Source organism: Lampetra fluviatilis, chromosome 5 (genome assembly GCF_964198595.1).
Source record: "Lampetra fluviatilis chromosome 5, kcLamFluv1.1, whole genome shotgun sequence".
NCBI lineage: Eukaryota > Metazoa > Chordata > Hyperoartia > Petromyzontiformes > Petromyzontidae > Lampetra > Lampetra fluviatilis.
In genome coordinates, this window is record NC_136279.1 from 4,593,012 (window position 1) to 4,616,925 (window position 23,914).

The 23,914-nt window shown below is 49.0% G+C and overlaps 2 protein-coding genes across 4 annotated transcripts in view; both read right to left on the reverse strand.

Annotated features, from left to right (window-relative positions):
* The window catches only part of LOC144932449 (uncharacterized), an 86,974-nt gene extending 83,780 nt beyond the window's left edge, over window positions 1-3,194 (reverse strand). For all 3 annotated transcript variants that reach the window (XM_078856516.1, XM_078856517.1, XM_078856515.1), the window contains exon 1: window positions 3,123-3,194. In XM_078856516.1, coding sequence (XP_078712642.1) covers window positions 3,123-3,134 — 12 coding nt within the window. In that variant the 5' untranslated portion in view covers window positions 3,135-3,194. The remainder of the gene's footprint in view (window positions 1-3,122) is intronic.
* A 13,974-nt stretch (window positions 3,195-17,168) lies between these two features.
* The window catches only part of MDM2 (MDM2 proto-oncogene), a 35,750-nt gene continuing 29,004 nt past the window's right edge, over window positions 17,169-23,914 (reverse strand). The window contains exon 11 of the mRNA XM_078856510.1: window positions 17,169-23,016. Coding sequence (XP_078712636.1) covers window positions 22,150-23,016 — 867 coding nt within the window. The 3' untranslated portion in view covers window positions 17,169-22,149. The remainder of the gene's footprint in view (window positions 23,017-23,914) is intronic.

The window sequence follows — 23,914 nt, forward strand, 5'->3', positions numbered from 1 at the left end:
CGCTCTTAAAGTCGTCCACGACGTGGATTTCGGGTCCTTGCCCTTCTGCTCGCTGACCTCTTGGGGTGCCCCTTCAATAACCGCGTCGGTAACCTGGCCCTATTCCATCCCGCACACGTGCACCACCCATCACAACAACCTCCCCTTAAGCGATTCAGGCATGGACATTCCCCCTCATCGTCCTCGTATCGCGCGCACGCGTCCGAGCGTTATTAGACGCGTACGTGATCGCCCAGCGATCTGACCCGAGCAGTAAGACGTCGGGCATTAATTGTACAAGTGGTCCCACGCAATGGCATTGCTCTCTTGATGTTATGTTGTTGTGCAGCGGAGTAAATCCAAGCGAACCGAGTTCGACTCCCCCGCCAATGGCTCTGACATCAGCGGACAAGGTTCTGTGCACTATTTTTTGTTGGTTTTTGACCGACCCGCAAATGACCAGCGTGGTGAAGTATGGTCGGACCGTGCAGAGGCCTTCGTCCAGCAGTGAAATTACGAATCAATGAATGATTTAATTGTACGGTGTTTCTTCTTTTTCTACCCTACAATCATGAGAAGTGAATATTTTAAGCTCCAGTTTGGAGACACTAAATTTGTGAAATCGTCGCATCGGTCTCACGCAGGCAGTGATGCCATTCTGTTTTAAGCATCGTACAGCTCAGCAGGCAATGGTGTCTGCTTCATGCATCTGCCTGTCTACCCGAATGTAAATAATAATGAAAGTTTTTTTTTTTACACAAGCAGCCCGCACTACTGTAATTTGAACGTGTCCGTCCAGCGTCCAACGTCCAGTCAGCCAGCAAAACTTTTTTCTCGTCTAGTATGACAACCCTTCGGCCCCAAGGCCTTCTGGGAGTGCACACATTTCAGCAGCATTTTGCTTCCGCAGAGGCAAACTCGGCATCGGTTTCGTCACACGGTGTCTCACCCACCAGAGTCAGGATGATGTCTGAGTTCGCTTGACGATGCGCGTGTAACGAAAACGGTGTGAATAACATCAAAGGAATTTCGCGACATCGAAACTGCGACACGAACACAAGGCATCAGCTACCACAAAGCAGGAGGGTCGTCGGTTCGATTTCGACCCTGACGCCTGCTGCGTATTTAAGAGTTTGCACGTCCTCCACGTGGTCGCGTGGATTTTATCGCCGGGACCTCCAGATTTTTTCCCACTCCACATCGAGAATGAACACGCGTTTAGATGTAGTATTTGGCTGCTATAAATGTACACGCGATAAGCCACTTCGTTGAGCTATCATTTGTGGCCAGGTAGCTGCTGAAAAAGAACTGTTTCGCAGTTCAGTGGGCCTTACCACAGCAAGAACATTTTCTTGCTGTGGTTTTCACACCTGATGATGATTGCCTGTGTTGTAATCGAAGCGTCGTGAGAATTTATTTGTTTTATATTAATATATATTTTATTATTTTATTGTTTCCCTTCTACGTGACTTTACCGAAAGAACCAAGAATATAACTCGAGTTAGGTTTCGCCATCAACGCGACAACCCGCACCTCCGATTAGCGCGGTTGGCAACGTACGGTGCGAAAGAAGTTCAACACCATACATACGTAGAGTGGAGGTCAGTTGAAGGCCAGTCAGAGTCTGGCCTCCAATCTTGTCTGGCCTCTCTGGGTGCTTTGGAGAAGTGTCATTGCCCGAAACGTCGCCCATTATATACTCTTTTCCTTTTTAAAAGGCAGTGTTATTCACGAGTGTGTTGAGTTTGTTGTTATTTGTGCTTGTGCGTCACTGCCAACGCAGTTATCACAAACTAATCTGGGCGTGCATGTGTGTGTTTTTCCTTGCCTATGCGTGCATGTTGAGTGCAAGTGTTCACGTATGCGTGTGTGCGTGCGTTTATCCATGCGCGCACGTATGTACGTATGTTGAACTTCTTTCGCACCGTACGTAACCAACCGTGCTAATCGTATGTGCGTATGCCTTTGTGAGCGTTCATCCGTTGCGCATCTGTGCGTGTGCTCGTTAACAGCACTTCCCCAAGAGTATGTTAAAGGCTATACGGGGGATCGTTGTCTTTGTGTTTACGCGTTCGATTCCCAATCACGACCAACATAGGTGACGAATGTCTGAAGCGGTCATGGGTCTACCCCTAAGTCGACTCAGCCGTAACAAAAAATAGTAGATGGTGCGGTGTGTAAACATCATCATTGGGGAGACAAAGGCGGCCCGGCGTGGTGCTTACCACATACCCTCCTCCTGTGCCGTACTGACCTTCATAGGTGCTCGCAAACAGCACTTGCCGCAACAGTCTGGTGAGGCTATACGGGGAACCTTTGCCTTTGTGTGTGTGTGTGCCTTCGTTCCTGGGGAGCGGTAGTGTAGCGGTTAGCGTGCTGCGCTACGAACCCGGCAACCCGGGTTCGATTCCCGCTCATGGCCAACACCGGTGACGATTATCTGAACCGGTCCTGGACCTCCCCTAGGTTGACTGAGCCTCAAATGAGTACCTGCTGCGGTGTGTAAACATCGCCACTGGGGAGACAAAGGCGTCCGGGCGTGGTGCTGGCCACCCACCCCCTCGTGTACTGTTCCGGCCTTCATAGGTGCTCGCTAACAGCACTTGCTCCTACAGTCTGTCAAGGCTATACGGAGGATTTTTGTCTTTGCCTTCGTTTCTCGTAGCCTGTGTCTCGTAGCCTAGCGCGTGTTGTCGCGTGTGCGTGTTCCTCCCGACCTGTGAGTTCGCGCACTGAACTTGAGATTCATTCCCGACCCCGGCTCACAGCGGTGGCGGATGGAGTCAGAACTTGGTCTGAACCATCCATTAACTCGGCCTTAATTTAGTACCCGGTGCGGTGTGTGTGTGTGTCGACATGGGTAAGCGGAAGACAAAGGCGGCCGGCCGCGAGTTCTTAAATCACCACCACCATGTGCGCCATTGCGGCCTGAATAGGCGCTCGCTAACATCACTTGCCCCCAACATTCTGTTATGGCGACAACGTCGCTGCATGTTTCGTTCATGCACACACCGCTGTCGTGTGTCCACACACGCGTCCCCGTGTCTGTACACACACGCGTTCTCGCGCCCGCGTATACCCGTGCGTGTATCCGTGTGCACGTGTGTGCGTGTGCACGTGTGTGCGCGCGCGTGTGTACTCACCGACAGAGACATGCCTGAGTCGCTCCCCTCGCCGCCCGGCCTCCGACGCCTCCCAGGGCACCCCTCCGCCCCCCCCCCCCCCCCCTGTCCGTCACCACCTCCGCCGCTGCCAGCCACGGGGGTCCGCGTCTTGACCCCTCCTCACCAGGGTTCAACTCCCTTTACCCACGGAGAGACCCCAGCAGGACCCCAGCCGGACCCTGATCGAGGGGTCCAGGCAACCGGGACCAACCCCCGCCGCCCCCCCCGGCCTCGTTCACCGCGCCCCCGGTTCCTCGCAGAGTCGAGCTCCCTTGCGCGCTCGCCTCGGCATCGTCGCCACCCCCGCGGTCTCGGGGCACGTGGGCACCTCGCGGGGAGAGGACTTCGTGGCGGTGGCGGCGGCGGGCCGAGGCAGGAGCCGCTTGAGCGCGGCTTTGAATCAAAGAGCCACCGCCTCGTCGAGGTTGACCGAGTCGCCCGGACTCGGTGTCGGGTGCGCGAGTGTCTGCGTCCACCTGCGCGTGTGCGTCCGTCTGTGCGCGTGTGAGGTTGTCTGCGTGTTTGTCTGTCAGTCGACCCGTGGCACCTGCTGGGTCTGCCCCGTGACCTCCTGCCGGCGGGTGTTCGACACTTCACGTGGCCTCAACGTGCACATAGCTTGGCACAAGCGTCGTGGTGACTTCACCACCACTTAGTGGCGAATGGCGGTTGTTGCTGTTGTCTGTGAATGTGTCAGTCTGCGCGTGCCCGTACTTGTGTCCGCGTGCGCGTGCGTGTGTGCTGGTGTACGACTGTCTGTCTACCGTGCGTCTACTTTGTGTGACTGCGTATGTGTGTGCGTGAGGCCGTGTCACTACTGTGCGTGTGAGCCCGTGCCACTACCGTGTGCGTGAGCCCGTGCCGCTGCGTGTGAGCTCGTGTCATTGTGCATGAGTCCGTGTCGCTCTGTCTGAGCTCCTGTCACTGTGTGCGTGAGCTCGTGCCACGGCGCGTGGGAGCTCGTGTCACCGTGTGTGTGTGTGTGAGCTCGTGCCGGTTGCGTGTGCGAGTCCGCGTCTCTGTGAGTGAGCGGCGATGGTTGTATTTAGGTGGGGTGGGGAAGGGGGCGGCTTGCGCGTGTGTTGTGAGGATGCGTCACGCGCGTCTCCACCCCCCATCCCAGCACCCACGACGCGCCCGCCCTCCGCCAACCTCCCAACACACACCTCACCATCCACCCCCCTTTCCTGTTGGTGGTGGTCGTGGTGGCATGGAGAGAGAGAGGTGTGCTCACTACGAAGTGCCACCACCACCACGTCAGGAAGCGCCGCGTCTTCCTGCTCGGACGAGCAATGGGGCGCGCGCGCGCGCGTCGTTGTGCCGAAATGGAAATTCCACGTTACCATGGCGAGTACAGTACATCCATGAAAAAAAATGTATCCCCACATTCCAGTAGGGAGTATAGCAGTTGTATCCATAATGATAACAATGCGTCATAGGAAGGAAGAAGAAGAGTAATGCGTACGCGTTAATTGTCGAACGCTCTCTAACGCGCGTCTGTGTCGTCGGAAGCGTTCCATTAGTGCGATGGTTCTTCTTCTTTTTCCTCCTCTTAACCCTGGGGTGCACGAAGCCCCCTGGGGGCGCGAGATGCCCTTTCCGGGAGGTGCCAGACGTGGCCACATTTTTTGCTCGAGGGCAAATAATCGAAACACTAATTTAGCACGGTCGCGTAAGCACAACGACTTCGTTTCACCAAACCCTATGTATTTATGAACATGATGCATGTTTTAATTTTTACGACTGACAACCAAAACTGGGGGTGCAAGGCTGCAGTAAAACGGTTCAGGACCACTGCGTGATAATAACGGGAGCGCCGGCGCCAGGCATGCGCGAAGCAGCATCCTAAACGTCCCTAGGGGGCCGTCCATAAATGACGTCACGCACCTAGGGGGGGAGGGGGTCAGACATTTGTGATGATGTGTGACGAGAGGGGGGCGGGGGGTTTGAGAAATGTGACGTCACATCAAAATGCGCAACTTTCAATAAATATAGACAACACGTTCTACTTAATTAAATAGACTTTTTAATAAATGTTTTCTCCTACAACATCAGAGTGCAGCGCCATATTAAATACGCACGACAATGACAATAGTTTAAAGCGATTTTAAGCATGTTTTATATATTTTGGGGGGGGGGGGCAGAGCTTTGTGACGTCATATTTGAGGGGGGGTCTGACTTTTTGTGACGCCGTGTGACGAAAGGGGGGGGGGGGGGGGTCAAAAATCGTCCAAAATCGCGTGACGTCATTTATGGACGGCCCCTAGGCCGCGACGAGACACGGGAGCTCGGATAGGTGGCTCCGCCCGGGATGACGCGCCTCGGCGGGCAGTGCCCACAACTCCTGAACGGTGTCGGGGATCGTTCCCCACGGCGCGCACGCGGTGCTGGTGGTGTTGTTGTTGGTCGTCATTTGTTTGACCAACCGCCTCATCGATGTGGCCGGGTTCTTCATCATGGAACGGCACCGAGAAGAACAGACCTGTGTACGAGCGTTTGGGTTCACATCGGATCATTGTGGCGGTCACCGCATCGCGCGCTTTCGGATGCGCTTCTGCGGCCGTCCGGAACGCCTCTTCCTTACGATATTCGGAAGCCACTGGAGCTATACGCTTTTAAATCATCTAGGTTGAAAACTAATTAGTTTACAACTGCGTGTTGTTTTTATAGTGTGTTAATCACTGCGCCATGGGCCGTGAGCGGCCACCGTTCCACGATACGCAATACATCCATGATGCGTATTGCACTTGTGCGTATATCTTCATGAGAAAGACCAAGTAGCCGAAACGGCGTTACCCGTCTCGTAGGGACATTAACACATTTTTACTTTCTCAAACTAAACTCGAGGGATAATATCCTGAATTGTGAAAATAAAATACTTTCACGAAAATAAGTGACAAGCAATGTGTCTTCCCTCTGTGCGTGCCCACTATAGTGTGTGTGTATGGGCAGTCCCACAGATTACAAAGCACATTTCAGACACTTTGGGTGGATGTGTGTATGGGTGGGTGGATGGGTGAGTGGGTGCGTGGATGGGTGGGTAAGTGGATGTGTGGATGGGTGGATGTGTGGGTGGGTGCGTGGATGGGTGGGTGGGTGGATGTGTGGGTGGGTGCGTGGATGGGTGGATGTGTGGGTGGGTGCGTGGATGGGTGGGTGGATGGATGTGTGGGTGGGTGCGTGGATGGGTGGATGTGTGGGTGCGTGGATGGGTGGGTGGGTGGATGGGTGGGTGGATGTATGGGTGGGTGCGTGGGTGGGTGGATGCGTGGGTGGGTGCGTCGATGGGTGGGTGGATGTGTGGGTAGGTGCGTGGATGGGTGGGTGGATGGATGGGTGTATGGGTGGGTGCGTGGATGTGTGGGTGGGTGGATGTGTGGGTTGATGTGTGGGTGGGTGGGTGGATGGGTGGATGGATGGGTGTATGGGTGGGTGCGTGGATGTGTGGGTGGGTGGATGTGTGGGTTGATGTGTGGGTGGGTGGTTGGGTGACCACCAAGGCCTTGCCGGGTGCTGTAGACTTGCTGCAGCCAGGCAGTCACAGCTGTGACGTCACTAGGCGCCCCCACTAACAGTCACTTTGAACGCTCTTGTCTTCATATTCTTTGGTTCTTTCGGTAAAGTCACGTAGATAGAATAATAGTAATACAAATAGAGTGGTTCTTAATCGGAGTGAGTGTACTGGCAGTCTATAATGTCTCGTCTTCATTTAAGGGCACGTGGAACTTAGTGGAACTTAGTTACACACGCCTCCTGGGTGTGTGGCGTTCGATAGTTACGTAACAACTGCAGTTATGTAAATGTAACGCACCACACGTACACGCACGCGCCTAAATACCACTCGACCCGTGTTGCATTATGACACAAAAAGCCATCAGCAGTTCCTGAATGAATGCATCATTTGAGCAAATACGACCGACTGACGGTAGCAGCAGCAGCAGCGATGCAGAGAATAGACAACCGCGGTGGAACCGGTTTCGTCCTCATTAGGACTCATCAGCACGGCGCAAGTCACCAATGCTCACTGCTGGGGGGGAGGGGGGGAGGGGGGGCCGACACGTATCGTCCGGGAGTTGTGGAAATACTGCGACGGCAAAACACTCTCGCTCGAAGACGCATAGAGACTGTTAGCGAGCGCGCGCGTGCGCTTTACGACGACACGAAATGCCCCTGTAGGCACCTCCGCGTAGCACGGTTGGCTACGTACGGTGCAAAAGAAGTTCGACATAGCGCGACTGTTGGGGCAAGGTGCTGTTAGCGAGGAGCTATGAAGGCCGGCACCGCCTCTTTGTCTCCCCCCACCCCCAAGTGCTGATGGGTACACACCGCACCGGCAGAGCGCCATGGTTCATGTTAGCCACGGCCAACATCAAAGTCAAAGATCTCCCGTCGAGTCGGTCACTGCCCGGCGGGGCCCGGTGCTGTTAGCGAATGCCTCCGAAGGCCGCCTTGGCACACGAGGAGGAGGGGATGGGCAGCATTACATCCGGCCCCCCTTCATCTATCTCCCTCGTGACGATGATTTCACAGTGCACCCGGTACTCATTTGAGGCTGCGTCGACCTAGGGGAGGCTCAGGACCAGATCAGATCATCGTCACCGGTGTTGGTGGCCGTGAGCGGGAATCGAACTCGGGTGGCTGGTTTTTGTAGCGCAGCGCGCGAACTGCTACGCTACCGCTCCCCACAACAACAGGACTGACACACACACATATACAATCCACATACGACGACTCCCACACCTACATACTTTTACACACGGACGCACGCGCACACACACACGTGGAGGAGGCCCAGCGACAGGTAGCACTCGGGTGAGTGGTTTTGGAAGCCTTTTAACAAAGGGTAAACTGAATGATGAACGCATTAAATGTGACAACATCCGCACACACACGGGGAGAGAGAGAGAGAGAAGTGGCGAGTGATGATTGCGTGGCTGTGTGTGGCTTATCGCTCTCACGCAATTGAGACCCGAGATAGGATGTCGCAGCCGAAGAGGGTGTGAAGCAGTGGAGCAGCAGCAGCAGCAGCGGCAGCTTTGTCAATCCACTGCTGGCTGGATGAAGGTCCTCTTCAATACCCCGCGCTGGTCGTGGAGTTCGTTTGACCATACTTCACCACGTCGGTCAAGTGCGGGTTGATATGACGCGCCACTGAGATGGCCTCGGTAGCAACAGTAAGAATGACGACGATTGCAAACTCTGACAATAATAACAATGGGTCTTTTCATCTTGATTTGAAGCTTTCGTGACTGCAGGAATCCACACTCTTTGGTTCTGCGGCGGTGTTTGTTTCACCTGATGACGGTTGCTTGTGTTGCGATCGAAACTTCGTGATCTATGAATTTTCTATCTACGTGACTTCACCGAAATAACCAAAGAGCAATGAGTCTATTGTTGGCACGATGGACTTATTTAACTGATGCGACCGAATTAAAAATATGAGAGATTTAAACGCCGTTAGAAATCGCACGGCTGTGCAGACAAGGTGGCTCAAGTCGACGTTGGGTGAGGCCCGTGACCGGTTCAAATATTTGCCAAACTCGGTTCGCCGGCTACTTTGCTCACGCGGATCAGAGGCACGCCGCGAGAGAACGTGGGACCCACAAGGCTGACGGGTGCGAGAAGAACGTACAGACGCCACAACACGCAATAGGCTTGTCTCACTTCAGCATGCATCGGGGGTCATCGCATTCTGCGTGCAATGTAAATTTTTTGCCGTACTCGAAACTTTAAGTTGGTGTGTCAATACACTGCTGGATTAAGGCCGCTCCCCTTCAACGGGTCCCGCGATGCGGAAATCCGCTCGGCAGCGGCACACGCGCCGATTTCGTCGCTCCATCTCCGCGTAGGGGACGTACTCGACGGACGCGTGCCTTTCATTTGGCTCCCACTCCGTAGTTAGCCTCGACCACAGGGGGGATGGGCATCATCCCCTGCTCGCCGTGACGTATCGTCGCCAATTACCCACTCTAAGTTTTCTTTCCAGTAAAAAAAAACTATACAATTTGATTTCGATTTAAAGCTTTCGTGACTACAGGGATTCATCTTCTTGGTTCTTTCGGTAAAGTCACGTAGAAGGGAAATAATAAAATAAAACATAATACAATTATTATGTTTTATTTTAATAATAAAGTAATAAAAATAAAACAAGAATTTTACTTTTATTATTTTATTATTTCCCTTCTACGTGACTTTACCGAAAGAACCAAGACGATATACAATTTGATGTTTCTAACGAGCGGATGTCCTCTAATCCACGCGTTCCTCTTTCTGCCCGTCAGTGAAGCCTTTTCAGGAAGTAATTTTTGAGACACTGAGGAACGACGTAACGATATATATTTTTTAACAAAACCGTCGATATGATTATCGTCTACCGTATACCGTAGGATCGCCATATCGCGGCGACCATAATTTAAGGTGTATCTATTTTGCTACTTATATTCTCCACAGAGACGCTCATGATAATATATATTTTTTTTTACTCAAATATCTGGTGATGCTATTGCGTTGTCAGGCGATGCACATGCTTCAAATCGCTTTAAACTATTGTCATTGTAGTGCGTATTTTATGTGGCGCTGCACTGATGTTGCAGGAGAAAACATTGATTAAAAAGTCTATTTAATTAAGTAGTACGTGTTGTCTATATTTATTTAAAGTTGCGCATTTTGATGTGACGTCACATTTCTCAAACCCCCCCCCCCCTCATCACACATCGTCACAAATGTCTGACCCCCCCCTTTGTGCGTGACGTCATTTATGGACGGCCCCTTAGCCTGCAGGAGGAATCCGATGAGCTATGAGGCAGATGTCCAGTATGGGCGGGACAGCGACTTACATCTGCAAACATCACAACAACAACAGCAACAGCCGATGGGAATGCAAAACAGAGGAAACAGTAAGAAAGTCGCTACTTATTAAATAAACACAATTTTACTTTATTGTATAAATCCGATTGATGAAGGTTGGACAAGGCAGCAAGAACAACAGAGTCCCAGACCACACCAAAGATAACGACATCACCCAGTCGTAGTCCAGTGGTTCATCACCGTTAATGCCGCCCTGTACCCCCCTTCGGTTCTTAATCGGTCAACGATTAATAATGTTAATAATTACCGAGGTTTGATGACAACAAAGTAGCTGCAATTACGTTGTCCGTGCTTAATGCGTGTTTCGATGATTTACCTTCTAAAAAACAAAATATCTGCCCACATCTCGCACTCCCCAGGTAAGAAAAACCACGGAAGTGGTCCCTCAATGAAATGGTCCGTTAACATCGCGCTATGCAGATGGTCCACTGGCCGAATACGCGTTCTTTTTTCTCCTTTCAAGGCCACACACACACAGTGCTGCTGACGGATGCTGTGTGGGTTTCTAATTATTATTCTCGCTCGTGAACTCCTTCACTCATCAACTCACAACCGCCCACGCGCTCACGTCGCCCTCTGCTGACCGGAGCAATCGAACCATCGACTTTGAAATCGATGCCGCGATCAGCGCGCGCACCGCAAATCGTGCGCGCGCGTAATTCACACGTGACGTGAAAGGGGGGGGTGGGGGGGTCCCTCGGGCTGACGTAACCAGCGAGGCAAATAAAGACAAAGATCCCCCGTGTAGCCTTCACAGACTGTCGGGGCAAGTACTGTTAGCGAGTAGCACCTATGAAGGTCGGCACGGCACACGACGCCCGGCCGCCTTTGTCTCCCCAGTGTGGGCGATGTTTACACAACCGTACCGAGTATTCATTTGAGGCTGTGTCGCCGGGTTCGTTGCGCGGCGCGCGCTAACCACTACACCACCGCTCCCCGTCCAGTCGACATGAGAGCGCACCCCCCTACTACGTACACACACGCGCGCACACAGAGACGGGACGAGCATCACTAACCCACCGGTGTATCGCCGGTAAACGAACCACCCACGTCACCCTCGCTCATCTCGCGACGCGCGTCCACCACACGATTGGCCCCGCTCGAGTGCAGCCGTCGAAGGGGCGAACGCGGATGGGGTTTGATGACGGCGGCGTGGATAGGAATTCGTCTCGGCAGCGAGACAGCTGTGGCCCATCGGCTTTAACAGCCGGAAAGAGGAAAGCCATTACGTGGGAAGGGAGATATCGCATCGTCGCAGCAGCGTTATCGCGTCCCTGGCGGGCGGCGTGAGTGGAGACCTAAAACAAATCTCGAGGAATACCCGCGTGACGATGATGAATGGTGATGAACAGAGAAGCCCCCCCCCCCCACCTTAACTCTGCTGTCCGGATATATTGAGCACACTTTCGGCGAGATCACCGATTTCGGTCTTCAAGGCTTTCAAATTTCGAGCACGTGGACATCTGCTAACTTCACAACACCCCACGCGAAGTTGTTGGCGTGAGCATTCAACCTGCGGTGAATGAATGATTGTGCCGATTAGATGTTCAGATGTCTGATATGGATGTTGTTCGCAATTGCACCCGGTAAAAAGGGTGGGGGGGGGGGCTGGTGAGGATGATTGGATCAAGTTATCGCGTGTCGCGGGTTAGTGCCGCGCTGCACTGCACCCGAGTTCCATTCTCGCTCACGGCCATCAACAAACCTCGGCGAAAGCCCCTCTCCTTTAGGTCGACTCAGCCTCAAATGAGGAGTGCGTAAACACCGCCACTGGGGAAGACGAAGGCGGTCGGGCGAGGTGCTGGCCACCCATTCCGGCCTTGATATATGCTCTCGCACAGCACTCGTCCCAACATTCTGTTCAGGCGATACGGGGGGAGGATTGTTTATTTTGTCTTTGTCCATCTGAAGACGCAGCTCGCATTTTCTCCAACGTGACAAAGTTCACGATCGCATTTCAATCTCGGCGCGCAGCTCACCAATAGCGATGCCGGCTTATTTGTACGCTTTTAGCTTGCTCCCATTCGTCGTCGTTATAAGCTCTATCTACTGCTGGCCGTCGCCATCGACCACGGTTTGGCAAATGAAACGCTCCATTTAGGACCTGCCTGAGCGCCGATATCACCGCTCCATCTCCGCGATGTACGGCCTCGCGGTTGGATCCATCCTCGTTTTGGCTGCCATTCTACTGGCTATCTACAAAGATTCGCCCATGAAGCCATCCATATATACAGACACAGACACAATTTCAACCGAGAGGATGGTTATAAGCTCAGCAATCATTGGAAAGATGTCATCAACCACTTTGGATCACGAATTGATTTGTGTTTTCTTGTCAACCTCCAACATCAGCAGTGTGGGTGTGTGGAGCCAGGTGCAATGCTTTGATTGGTGTAGACCTACTGCCCGTGTCGGGGTTTCTCCAACATTAACATTAGCTGCCCAACCCATGCTGCTGACACACTTAGGCTACGCCCATCTCTAAACCTTTATAAACAGTTTGCCTTTAGAGGCGAACCCCCCTTTTCCTGATGACGATCGCTTGTGTTGCGATCGAAACGTCGTGGTTTTTATTTGTATTTTTATTCTTATTTTCATTTTATTTTTTATTAATGAAAGAACCAGGCTACAGTCTGCATTATAGACTGCCAGTACGCTCACTCAGTTTAATAACTATTGCTACGGTCTACATTGTAGACTTCCAGTACACTCACCAAACTGTATAACCAGGCTACAGTCCACATTATATATTGCCAGTACACTCACTCCGATTAAGAACCAGGCTACAGTCTACATTAGTGTTTTTTTGGTTTTTACTATTTTTATTATTATTTTTCTATCTACGTAACTTTACCGAAAGAACCAAATAATATAAGTCAAAATTCTCTCCCTCGTCAGTCTCGATCGTCAGGAGAACGACCTCGTTCCTGTTTACCACCTCCTGGTGACATGGAAAACATGTCCTGGTGGCATGGTAAACAGAAAGGAGGTCGTGGGCTCGTTGCCGACCCTGACGCCTGCTGTATATTTGGAGTTTGCATGTCTCTCTCTCTCCCCGTGGTCGCGTGGATTTTCATCCGGGTCCTCCGGTTCCCCCCTCCACATTAAAATGAACATCACGCGTCTCGATCGAGTATTTGGCTGCTTATACATTCCCACGCGATAAGCCACTTGGTTGAGCTATCGTTTGTGGCCAGGTCGCTTCTGAAAGAGAGCGGCATAGCGCAGTGGACCTTACCTGGTACGTAAACAAGTATAACTCGTAAAAACAAAGTTTTTCACTATAAATCCTTTATATGCGTGGCGGCTAGAGTCCTCTCGTCCTCTGGCTTGAGATGGCTGCCACCTATGGGTCAGATGATTGCATTGCACCATTAAGCAATTGGTAATTAAATATAATTGTTTTGTCCTGAAAAGTGTAAAATTTAGGGAAAAAAATGTCACGAACATTAATTGTCACGCACAACGAGTCTGTGTGGAAAATGTCAGCTCGATTGGATCACGGGAAGTCGGTTAAAAAACGACTGAAAGATTTGCACGCTCGTAAGCAAGCAAGCGAACTTAATATAAAGGATTTAAAAAAGGTTTAGTTTAGACATCGTCCCTCCCAGCGACCGCATCCTGCTGCCCAGTGCCGTTCGCTTTTCTCAAGTCGAAATTGTGTCCGCGTGGGAGACAGGGTGTAGACACAAGACGGCGTGTGTATTCTTCTGTGGCAGTGTCGTCGCGAGCAGTGCAGTGTAGGGAACTTCTTTACGAATCTCGCGGTCAACCGCGAATGGTCGAGTCACAGATGAGCGAAAAATTTGGCGAGAATGGTCAAATACAAAATAGGAAAACCCGCGATGGGTGAGGTTTTTGGTATATTTCTGCGTTGGAACTATGACCCACATTTAAAAGAGGGTCCTTGTCCGTTAACGTCAATGTTATTCCTGTAACTCGGGTATATATTCTTGAATCACACGTCCCCCTGTCGACCTCTGATTGCAAACCCAATCATGCATCGCACCACGCACGCCTAGTTGGTGCACCTTTCAGTGTGTTACACGTTATTTGAAAAAGTCCATGGTTTCTTTGCAATCATTGCATCAAAGCAGGGCAAAGGCACTCATTGGAACTTTTCCTTTGCAGGGCACATTTCCCAGATGAGCGTAAAGATTTTTTTTGGTATATATTTTTTCGCAACATTTTAACCAGAGTACAACGATAATTGGGGTTGAGAAATCGGGGAGTATGTTCTTTGGACTATAACATTTACCATAAACCACACCGTTTGATCTCGTACCGCTACATGCAGTTAAGAGATCGCGGAGCCAAATCCAATAGTTCCTGGAATGTATTAAACTGGAAACGGTGCCCCACCTACAATACACAGGCACCGACGTTAAGTTTGAAGCTTCTCGCAAACACCAAAATCCGGTCATGCAATTCCCCAAATAATCAGGGCTGATGGAATGAATGACGATGATGATGCAATTCATATTTATGTGCTATGAAGAAGTGCCATTAGCCCAAAACGCCGTCTATTGTTTTTATTTTAAGGTCACAGTGGGATTGACGAATTTGTTGAGTTTTACTTTTATATATGAAGTTAATATAAGGTAGCCCAGATGGCTCAGAGGTCAGAGCGCTGACCTGGCTTCGCATCGGTGAGATCCTGGGTGTGGGCCCGGTCACTAAATAAAAGAAAAACACAATATTCAACGTTTTCTTTAATCATCAAAAGTTGTACATTCCAGCTCTGAGAATCGAAAAATTTCAGTTTTACTGGCATGCAACGAACACTACTCTATCGTGTCGACCGGAGGTCATTTGCAGGTATCTCAGAGGTATATCTGCAGTTGCTAGTTCTGTGGGCCGTTCTCTGAAACAGAAAGGGTTGCACGCTCGAGAAATCCGGAGGTATCGCTCGTGTCGTGACACCTTTAGTACGTGATAAATTAGGCAAAATGACAAACAGTACTGATAGATCGAATATAACTTAATGAAAGCAATTGTGTCAGATGCTCTTGATGTCACCACGCTCTGCCGATATTTCGTTCATTCTGCCGTATTCAACAGCTGTTGGAGTCACACTCGACCTTCAATGGATGCTTTTACAGGCTCCATCTCACGCCGCTGGTTTTTAAGGTCCGCCTTGGACAATGCAATAGACGTTTGGATTTATACAGCATGTGATGATCGTGAAGAGCAAGATGCCGATGTGCCGAAAGGATGATGTTGAGCATCAGTTTTTTGCGACCTGTCAAAGTAAGACCTCTATCAGATACATGGTCATGAGAATCAAATCTGTAAATGACGAGAAACCGGCATGGCAGAACGGTGCAGCTTGGAACCCCAAAGGAAGTGCATTGTAGTCCTGTTGTCTGAAATCATCACCACCACCACCACAATAAACGTCAGCAAATGTGACCGACTGACAGCTGCAGTGATGCAGTGGACAACTGTGGACCGCTTTTTGTTTTGTACCACAACGAGGACTGGAATCCTCCGCCAAACAGCTCTCTTCAGGACATGCTGATGGGCGGGGTTTTTTTTCTTCTCACAATTCACAAACGGCTGTGTGCCTTATTGTTTTTTTTACCCTTCTATCTGGCAACAAAACTGACACCTTTTTTACGAGGAGTCATGTGACGCCAAAATGCGCCTTTTGGCGTCATCTGGTCCAACCCATGTGAAACTAGGCTCTAAGGAAAGCTGTCTCGGGTGTGGACCAATCAACTTCAAGGATAGTGCATACATTATCAGAGTTATGTTTTTTTTTTGCATTATGACTGCAGGTATTGTGGTCTATGCAAACAGTGTCAGTTTTGTTGCCAGATATAAGGGTAAAAAAACCAATTATCATATTTTTTACTGGCAAATGAGGTTCCAATGGTGTAAAGGCTGTGTGCCTTTTACACATTGTGGCGTGTTGTTTAAAAACACGGCCAAACTGGAGCGGCTGGAGGGTGCAAATAAACTCGTGCGTGCATTTAAAATGTACGTGTAGACATGTTCGTGTTTTTGTGTATGGACGCATTTGTGAGTGCAAATGTGTAGATTTGTGTTGAGGAGCGGTGGCGCAGCGGTTAGCACACTGCGCTACGAACCTGGCAGCCCAAGCTTCATTGCCGCTCACGCCCAATAACAGGAGCAAATATTTGAACTGGTCCCGGCCCTCCCATAGGTCTACTCAGTCTTAACCGAGTACCCGGTGCAATGTGTCAACATCAGCACTGGGGAGACAAAGGCTGTCGGGCGTGGTGCTCGCCACCCTTCCCCCTTGTGCCATGCTGGCATTCATAGGTCCTCGCAAACAGCACTTGCCCCAAGCAGTCCGTTTAGGCTATAGGGGGGATCTTTGTCTTTGCTTATGTGCGTGCGTGATTGATATTGGGTCGTAAAACTGATCGAGCACAACTGGTCAGCTCAGATTGTTGGGTGACAATTTTGACAATCACCCAAGCAATCTTGAGTGTCTTGTGCTAGGATTTTAACTTCAATGGTCGGACCAATTCCTTCACGTGTGGTTCGCACGTGGAGATTGCCGTCTCCACACGTGTGTAACATGTGCACGGTGAGCCCAGTTCTTACGAGGCCTCGAACATGATACTCTACCATTGTTTCATCGTATCTCTTGCCGTGATCGTCTCAGTGGTGTAGCGTTGTGTGCATGGGCCTTGGTGCAAGGAATGAAATGCCACTCCCACCCCACCCCCCAAATGTCACCGCAGGGCAGCATCTGGGCACCTCTGACCCCTATAGGCCACGTTGCAATTTCAACGCCTGCACATTAGATGGCTGATCTCCCCGAGTGGGGATCAAACTCGAGTGTGATCTTCCGAAATCTACCGGACTACAGATCTCTCTGCATGTTAGAAGAACAGCAGTGGCACAGAGGGAGATAACAATCAAAATCCAACCACGAAACGTCAGAAACCGTTCTTGTTTTACTGCCACCAATGCCCCACTTTCAGATCAGCAGGTTTGGAGTCTCGCGACCACAATTCATTGTGCAATCCACAAGCCAAAAGCGCTGGCTTAGCACAATTTGTTTGAACAATTTGTACGTTGGACATCTGTGAGGACGAGCGTTATAGCTCATCTGATTCCTCCAGTATAAATCAATGCACGGGTACAACACTTACTCATGATCACGATGAGGAAACCACACCATTGTTATCCACTTCAAAATCTGGATTTATTTCCATAAAGCTGCACAAGCGCCACCGCAAACCCTCTACAACACGTGCCCCTCAGATCACAATCACGTTACCTTTCATCATACTCAAATCCTACTTACATTGGTTATTAAATTATACATATATGTAAATGCCACCAGTATCATAATTATAAATGTAATCAAATAATGGATTACAGCCACCTTTGGAGAACAGCGAGGCTCAGCTGTCTGAGCACGAGTTCAAATCCATGGCAGGGTTGACAGCCTCATTATTATTCAAGCAAACCTGGGGGAGGGGGGGTTAAATAGCATTGTAATTGCGCATTTCGTTATTAATTTCAAAGACAATGCAATTAATTATTTTACATTGTTGTTGTAATCGTAATTATAACCGACTCTAGGTCTGCCAAAAAAACAGCGGCCGTCCCTGTAGGCAGAATTTCCACGCAATGGAGACCACTTGATGCTAGGTCAGATTCACATTTCGGCAGTAAAAACCATTTAAGCCAATTTTTGTGGGAATTGTCTGCAACCTGTGTGCAATAATTTTCCACCAAGCGGAACTTTTCAATTCAGGGCTGCTCGTAAATAAATAACGAGCGGTTGCCAACGGCCACTAAAACTTAAGAGGCAAACTGGAGGGGGGGGGGGCATGCCGTTTAATTTTTATACCAAATCCGCAAGGGCCACTAGACATTCCAGCTCCGAGATGGTGGTTAGCTGTGCCAGGCAGTGAGTAGCCACCACACGGGAGGGTGGAACAGACTCCCTTGGCCAACGAAATGTGCCCTACACGCACAACCGAGCCTCGGTGCCGCTTGTCAAAAGTCACACTTCACGCTGCTCCTAATATTCATCACCGTATCAACACAGTGATGTGACTGAAGTAGGCCCTGCTCCACCGTGAGCGGAGGCGATGGCACCAGTGGTGGTGGTGGTTTGATGTGGGTTGTGAAACAGTCGGCTGCAAAGCACAAACAACTTTGCTTTGCACTGAAAAGACATTGGTAGGAAAAACCGAGCTCATCAGCCTCAACCTCTCCGCAGCCTAGTGCTATGAATATCATAACACTGCCTTGCGCGTTCGGCCCACCCTCTAGATGTGATAGCTGGCGAGTCGGGGAACTATATGCCCCTGGTTGTTGCATTTTGAGCCCGGATATGCGATAGGGGTCTGCAGTAGCCGCCATGTAGCGAAGAGATACTCATTCGATTATATGTCCTGTGAAGAGTGCCCTTTGAACTTAACGTTGATACAATGTAATTAATAAACACTGGTGGTATTAGTTTTCAATTTGAAAGCACTTAAGTGTCTACATGTTTTCCACTAGTTTAATCCCCATTGTCACACCATGAAAAAAAGCCATGTGATAATATTGCAAGCCATGTGATAGATTACAAGGCATGTCGAGGCACGGCTCTAGAAATTGTAACCAGCATATCACTTCAAAACGCCCCACGGACCCAACATTAGACGGCGCAGAAAAAAGTATCTTTATAGGATGGTTTTTGGCATGTAAATCATGCAATCGAGTATGTTAAACTTTAGCCTCCACAGCGTAAGTAGTACAAATTAAGTGAAAAAAATAATAAAGTGCAGTCATTATTGGTGACTGGGCTTAGACAATGTATTTGCAACATGCCTTACACACCTAGTTTAATCACCTGTGACAGGAACTAGGCAATTTTATACCAGGATATCAGCGCTGCTGACTTGGGACCCTGACAGTCAATTAGCCTTTTGTTGCAATCCAGCCATCTTAAATGAAGCACTTTTTAATATATATATATTTTCTTTTATCAAACACTTGCAAACATTGGCAGTGATCATGAAACTCAATATCATATTGTTTACAAAATGTGGTGAATGGGAAAGCCACATGTTGCCAACTGGGAAAACATTTTCACAATAATTACACTTGGCAGTTGTATCCGAACCACAAAAATGCGCACTTGTGTTGGGAGTAATAAATGAAAATCACAACCCAAGTAGGGAACATGTAAAGACGAAGCAAATCGCTCATCGTTGCCAATGCGTGATGTCACAAATCAGTCACGTTACTCATAAGGTTGTCTCAACAGTTGGAATGAATCGACTTTTATCAAGTTTCGGTTTTGGTGATAAAGCACACCAAAGTAGTCGCAAATGTACGGCGCAATTCAAGTGTTGTTAAAATCCTTGGCAAGTCAAAAGTAACTTGCTTCCAACTCGACCGCAGATGGAACAACTTTCTTGTAAAGCTACCCGAGTGAGTTGAGTTTATTTGCGGTGAAGCCTATTAAGCTAAGCTGCTGTTTGTTTCAAAGGTCACTCGGACAAGGGTAATATCGCCGAGTGAAGTTGACGGGTAAAACTTTGCTTCACGATTAAGGATTTGCTTTTCACCGACTGACAAAGCAAAAACTGAAATGGACACAAAGATTAAATTAGCGTTACACAAAACAACAAAAAATGATCGATCACAATAAAAGCAAGTTTCGGGATTAGTAAGGAAAACTAAGGGGGTTTTTTTTCTGAGGAAATTAGATACTTGACTGATTATTCCCCCTCATTAAGATTTAAATAACAAATATTCAGCTCCCACCTAATCCACTGCTGGATGGTGGCCTTCCGACCTCTTGTCGATTGTGGGGACATATCGGAGAATTTCCATAAACAAAGTAACAAGACATCATAACTAATTCCCGCAGCACTGACAACACCATTGCTCACAAAGCCATATGCAGCTGCTTTGTTGAAACGAAGATATTCATAAGGGCGACAAAGCGATTGTAAAGTGCAACTAAGCTCCTCATCTCATATTGCCAATAACACGGGGGAAAAATACAAATGCAAAAACCGGTGATGGCATAAAGCCCAGTTCATAGACAGCGAATTTCACAGAATGACGCTGGATTTTTTTTTCTCTTTTCTAAAGTCTCGCCCATTCTAAACCGCAATGAACTATTAACTGTCGAGCAAATAATTTTGGGGAGTCTTAGAGACATTTGATAACACAGGAGCACACGTGAGATGATAACACTTGCCACTGGTGGGACATCAAGTCAAATTTAACGTCAAATCAAATCTCTGGCCCTTGAACAAAACCAATGACAAGCCTTGCTGTTATCAATCAAATAACTTAAGACTACACAAAGCAGCGACAAAGCATTTGTCACCGAGACCATCGCACAAAGATGTGATGCCAACGTTACACCGGACTATTTCGAGCGATGGTGCAATGATGGAAGGGCTCTGTCGATGTGGTGAGTCAGTGATGATTGTAAGGTCATATCTTGGCTCAACATCCCACCACCAAATGTTCATTCATTAATTTCAGCAAGATTGATATCACGGTGTGTCAAAGGAAGAGACATCACGTCACGCCGTTATCTCATGTTTCTCTAGGCTCGCCAAGATCCTTCCGGTTGCGATCGGAGTTAATAGCCGGATTGAACGAGCCACCCGTTTGGGATTTCAAAAAAAAACGCTCAGACCAGAATTTACAAGCGATATAATCATCGCTCCCGACACGAGCATAATCTACACTCGAGCAGCGACAAACTGACTCCACGTTAACTGCTGGGTCGTTGGGAATTAACAATTTAGATTAGAGGAATCATATATATACTCTATGTGATATAAAAAAATAATTCAAAATATAAAACAAACGCAACTTGAGATTTCATCGTCATCGTTACTGTGCTGGAAGTATTTTTCAACAACAAAACAGCAACACTGGTGGTTATATATTTTTTGCAATAAAAATCTTATTTTCTTCTCTTTTTCTTCTTCACTTGAATTGTTTTGTCGAGTTCGCAAAGGACCACTGGCAAATGCAGCACCAGAAAAAAAGACTTGCTCCAACAAAGTCACCCTATTTCAATGACAGCTCTCAGGCTTTAGTGGAGAATCCAAAATCGAGTCACCAAAATACAGGACGCATCACTGCTTTCTCCTCTCCCCTCAATTCCCACCCTCTGATCACACATGCACGAGCACATGTGTTTGTCTGTGGCACTTACCGCGTGGGTGTGTTTTTCTCGGAGTGCACCCAACCTGGCACAAGTGCCGTCGTGACGTCACCGCCACTTAAAGGGGAATGGAGGCTATTGTTGTTTGTTCACCTTTGCACGCCAAGTCTGATGTGGCTCTGTAGCGAGAAAGTTGTCGCAAAACTTGAATGCGTCTATTCAACTTTTTTGTTTCTTAAGATCGACACCCTTTCATAGATTATGCTAAATTTGCTTCAGTGAGTTTATAAACAAAACATGTGATACGATTGGACTGTTTAATCCATCTCTGAAGGCCCATCAGCCAAAAAAGGTTTAAGCATATTGTCAGTAAACATACCACTGAAATAGGGTTAACATAATCTACTACGACTCCACTGTTAACTTTCAGGATCCCCACAGAGCAGCTGTAATCTCCTGGGCCTGTAACACTTTGGGAGGTCATAGCTGCCGTTGATAGCTTGGTTTGCGGAGCCTTGTAAAAACCCATCAAAAGCGCTCTGGTCTCTCCTTGGCAGTTTATAGCTGGCTATGGCTCACCGAGAACCCCTTATACAGGTAAAAGGCATCTGCGTTTAAATTTCTGTAGAGGGCTAACCTTTAATTGAACGTTTGTTGGTTAAAGGTGAAAAGTCACTGAGTAATCCTCACGCTTTCTCATTTAAGACCAATTTCAGAATCCTTTAGTTTCCAAAAAAAACTATCAAAATTGACTGAGGCTATTTTGCCATCCAATCTGTACAACAACAAACATCTGCTACCTTTTAAATAGTTGATAAAATTTTCAGTGTCAACTTCCAGATAAAAAAATAAACAGGGGGTGTGGGGGGGCGTATTTTGAAACGGAGCAGATGGACAAAGAAGCTTTCGGGCATCATGGCGCGATTCCCAGAGCATCACAAATGCAGTCTCGGCAAACAGGGCCTAGCCAGGGCATTCGGTGCCAGCCCACGATGGCGAGGTACGGCGGTGCCGGGTCTCTCACAGCAGGTACGTTTTGATGACGGCCTGGATGGGGCTGCGGCACACGGGGCAAGGCTTATTGCGCCGCTTCAGCTTCTTGGCGCACATGTAGCACGTCACCAGGTGGCCCGTCTTGCCGTGCACGATGGTGCAGCTCCTGGGCTCGTGCTGGCAGATGATGCACATGTCCAGCAGCGGGCACGCGTTGTTGGCGCCGCCCGCGCCGCTTCTGCTGTCGTTCTCGTAGGCGGAGCTCGCGGCAGCTGAGGAAGCGGCAGAAACGGCGTCGGCGGGCTGCAGCGCCTCCGATTTTGAGGACTTCTTCATTTTGCCATCGTCGTCAACGTCCTCCTCGTATTCGTATTCTTCCGGTTCCTGTTCGTCCTCCGAGCCGCAGCGTAATGTGTGCGTCGCCGCTCCCGATGGGCCCCGCTTCACCCCTGCTTCCTCCTCCTTCTCATACTCCTTCTCATACTCCTTCTCATACTCCTTCTCATACTCCTTCTCATACTCCTTCTCATACTCCTTCTCATACTCCTTCTCATACTCATCGTCCTCCTCATTCGCCGTTTTCTTGCTCCTCCTGCCGTCAATCTCGTCGTGGCCGTCGTCCGAATCGATGTTTCGTGCGAGCGCTTCCTCCAAGAGGGCGGTAGTGATGCCCGGCATAGTGAAGACGCCCCTCGGCGCAGCGGGCGACCCCATCGTTGTCGGCAACGTTGATGTCGTCGTCGTCGTGGTCGTGTGCTGCTGCTGCTGTTGCTGCTCCTGTTGCTGCTGCTTGGCAGCGTCAGGAAGCCAGTCCTTGCGGAGGCACCAGCATCGCTGGCAATAGCCGTGCATCGGGTGGTTGGTCTCCGAGCACTCGGTGCAGCGCCACCCATCCTGCGTGCGAGAAGCAGGGGCGGCGAGGGATTCACGTCAACGTTCTGTTAATACTTATTCCACAATTAGTGTTTTTTAAATGACATTTTGCATGACATTTTTCAGATGGTATGTATTTAACAGGACTGAAGCCGATGGGTAGCTTTCAGCGCAAAACGCGATTGCATAATCGCAAAGTTATTTTTGCTTCGATTTGAGTCTCAAAGTTTTGGGAAATTCTCATGACTACGTTTGCCAGTATTCAAAGGGGCAAATCCCAAACAGCAAAACAACGTAATCATATATTTTCATTCATATTGGATCATTTTTTAAGAGAGTTATACTCCTTACAAAAGTTTTATTTTGTAGCCAAGCACCGAGGGTTGCGTGTGGGCTGTTTGACAAGAGGTGGAAGCTTCATTAATGGGAAGGACATTAAATTGACTTTCTGTAATTCCACCCCAGTGATTGCCATACCTTTTAATTATCCACCGCAGTGATATCACTAAAGGTTCTTCAGGACATATGCCTAGGCAAATCTATGTGAAAACAATTGCAGTATTTATATACCGCTTTGTCCTGTTCAATTTAAACAGATATTCCCATAGACGTATTATTTCTTGCAACATTTTTCAGTCTGTCTCGTGAATAGATTAATTGCCTCCCTAGGAGTCGAGAAACCAAAAGTGTTACAAGAATGCTGATTTTAAAGTGACTATTGGAACCCTTTAACAGTAACTGCCCCACAATAAGATTGTTAACACAAATCCAAGTCGATGAAACGAGTGCAAATTTCCAGCCAGTCAACGGTGGTTGTCCCATGGCTGTGTGAGCCTCCCGTACGGGAATGTGGAATTTACCACACGTGCTCTGGGCCACGAACAAATGAGCCCCATCACGATGCTCATCTGAGCACTTT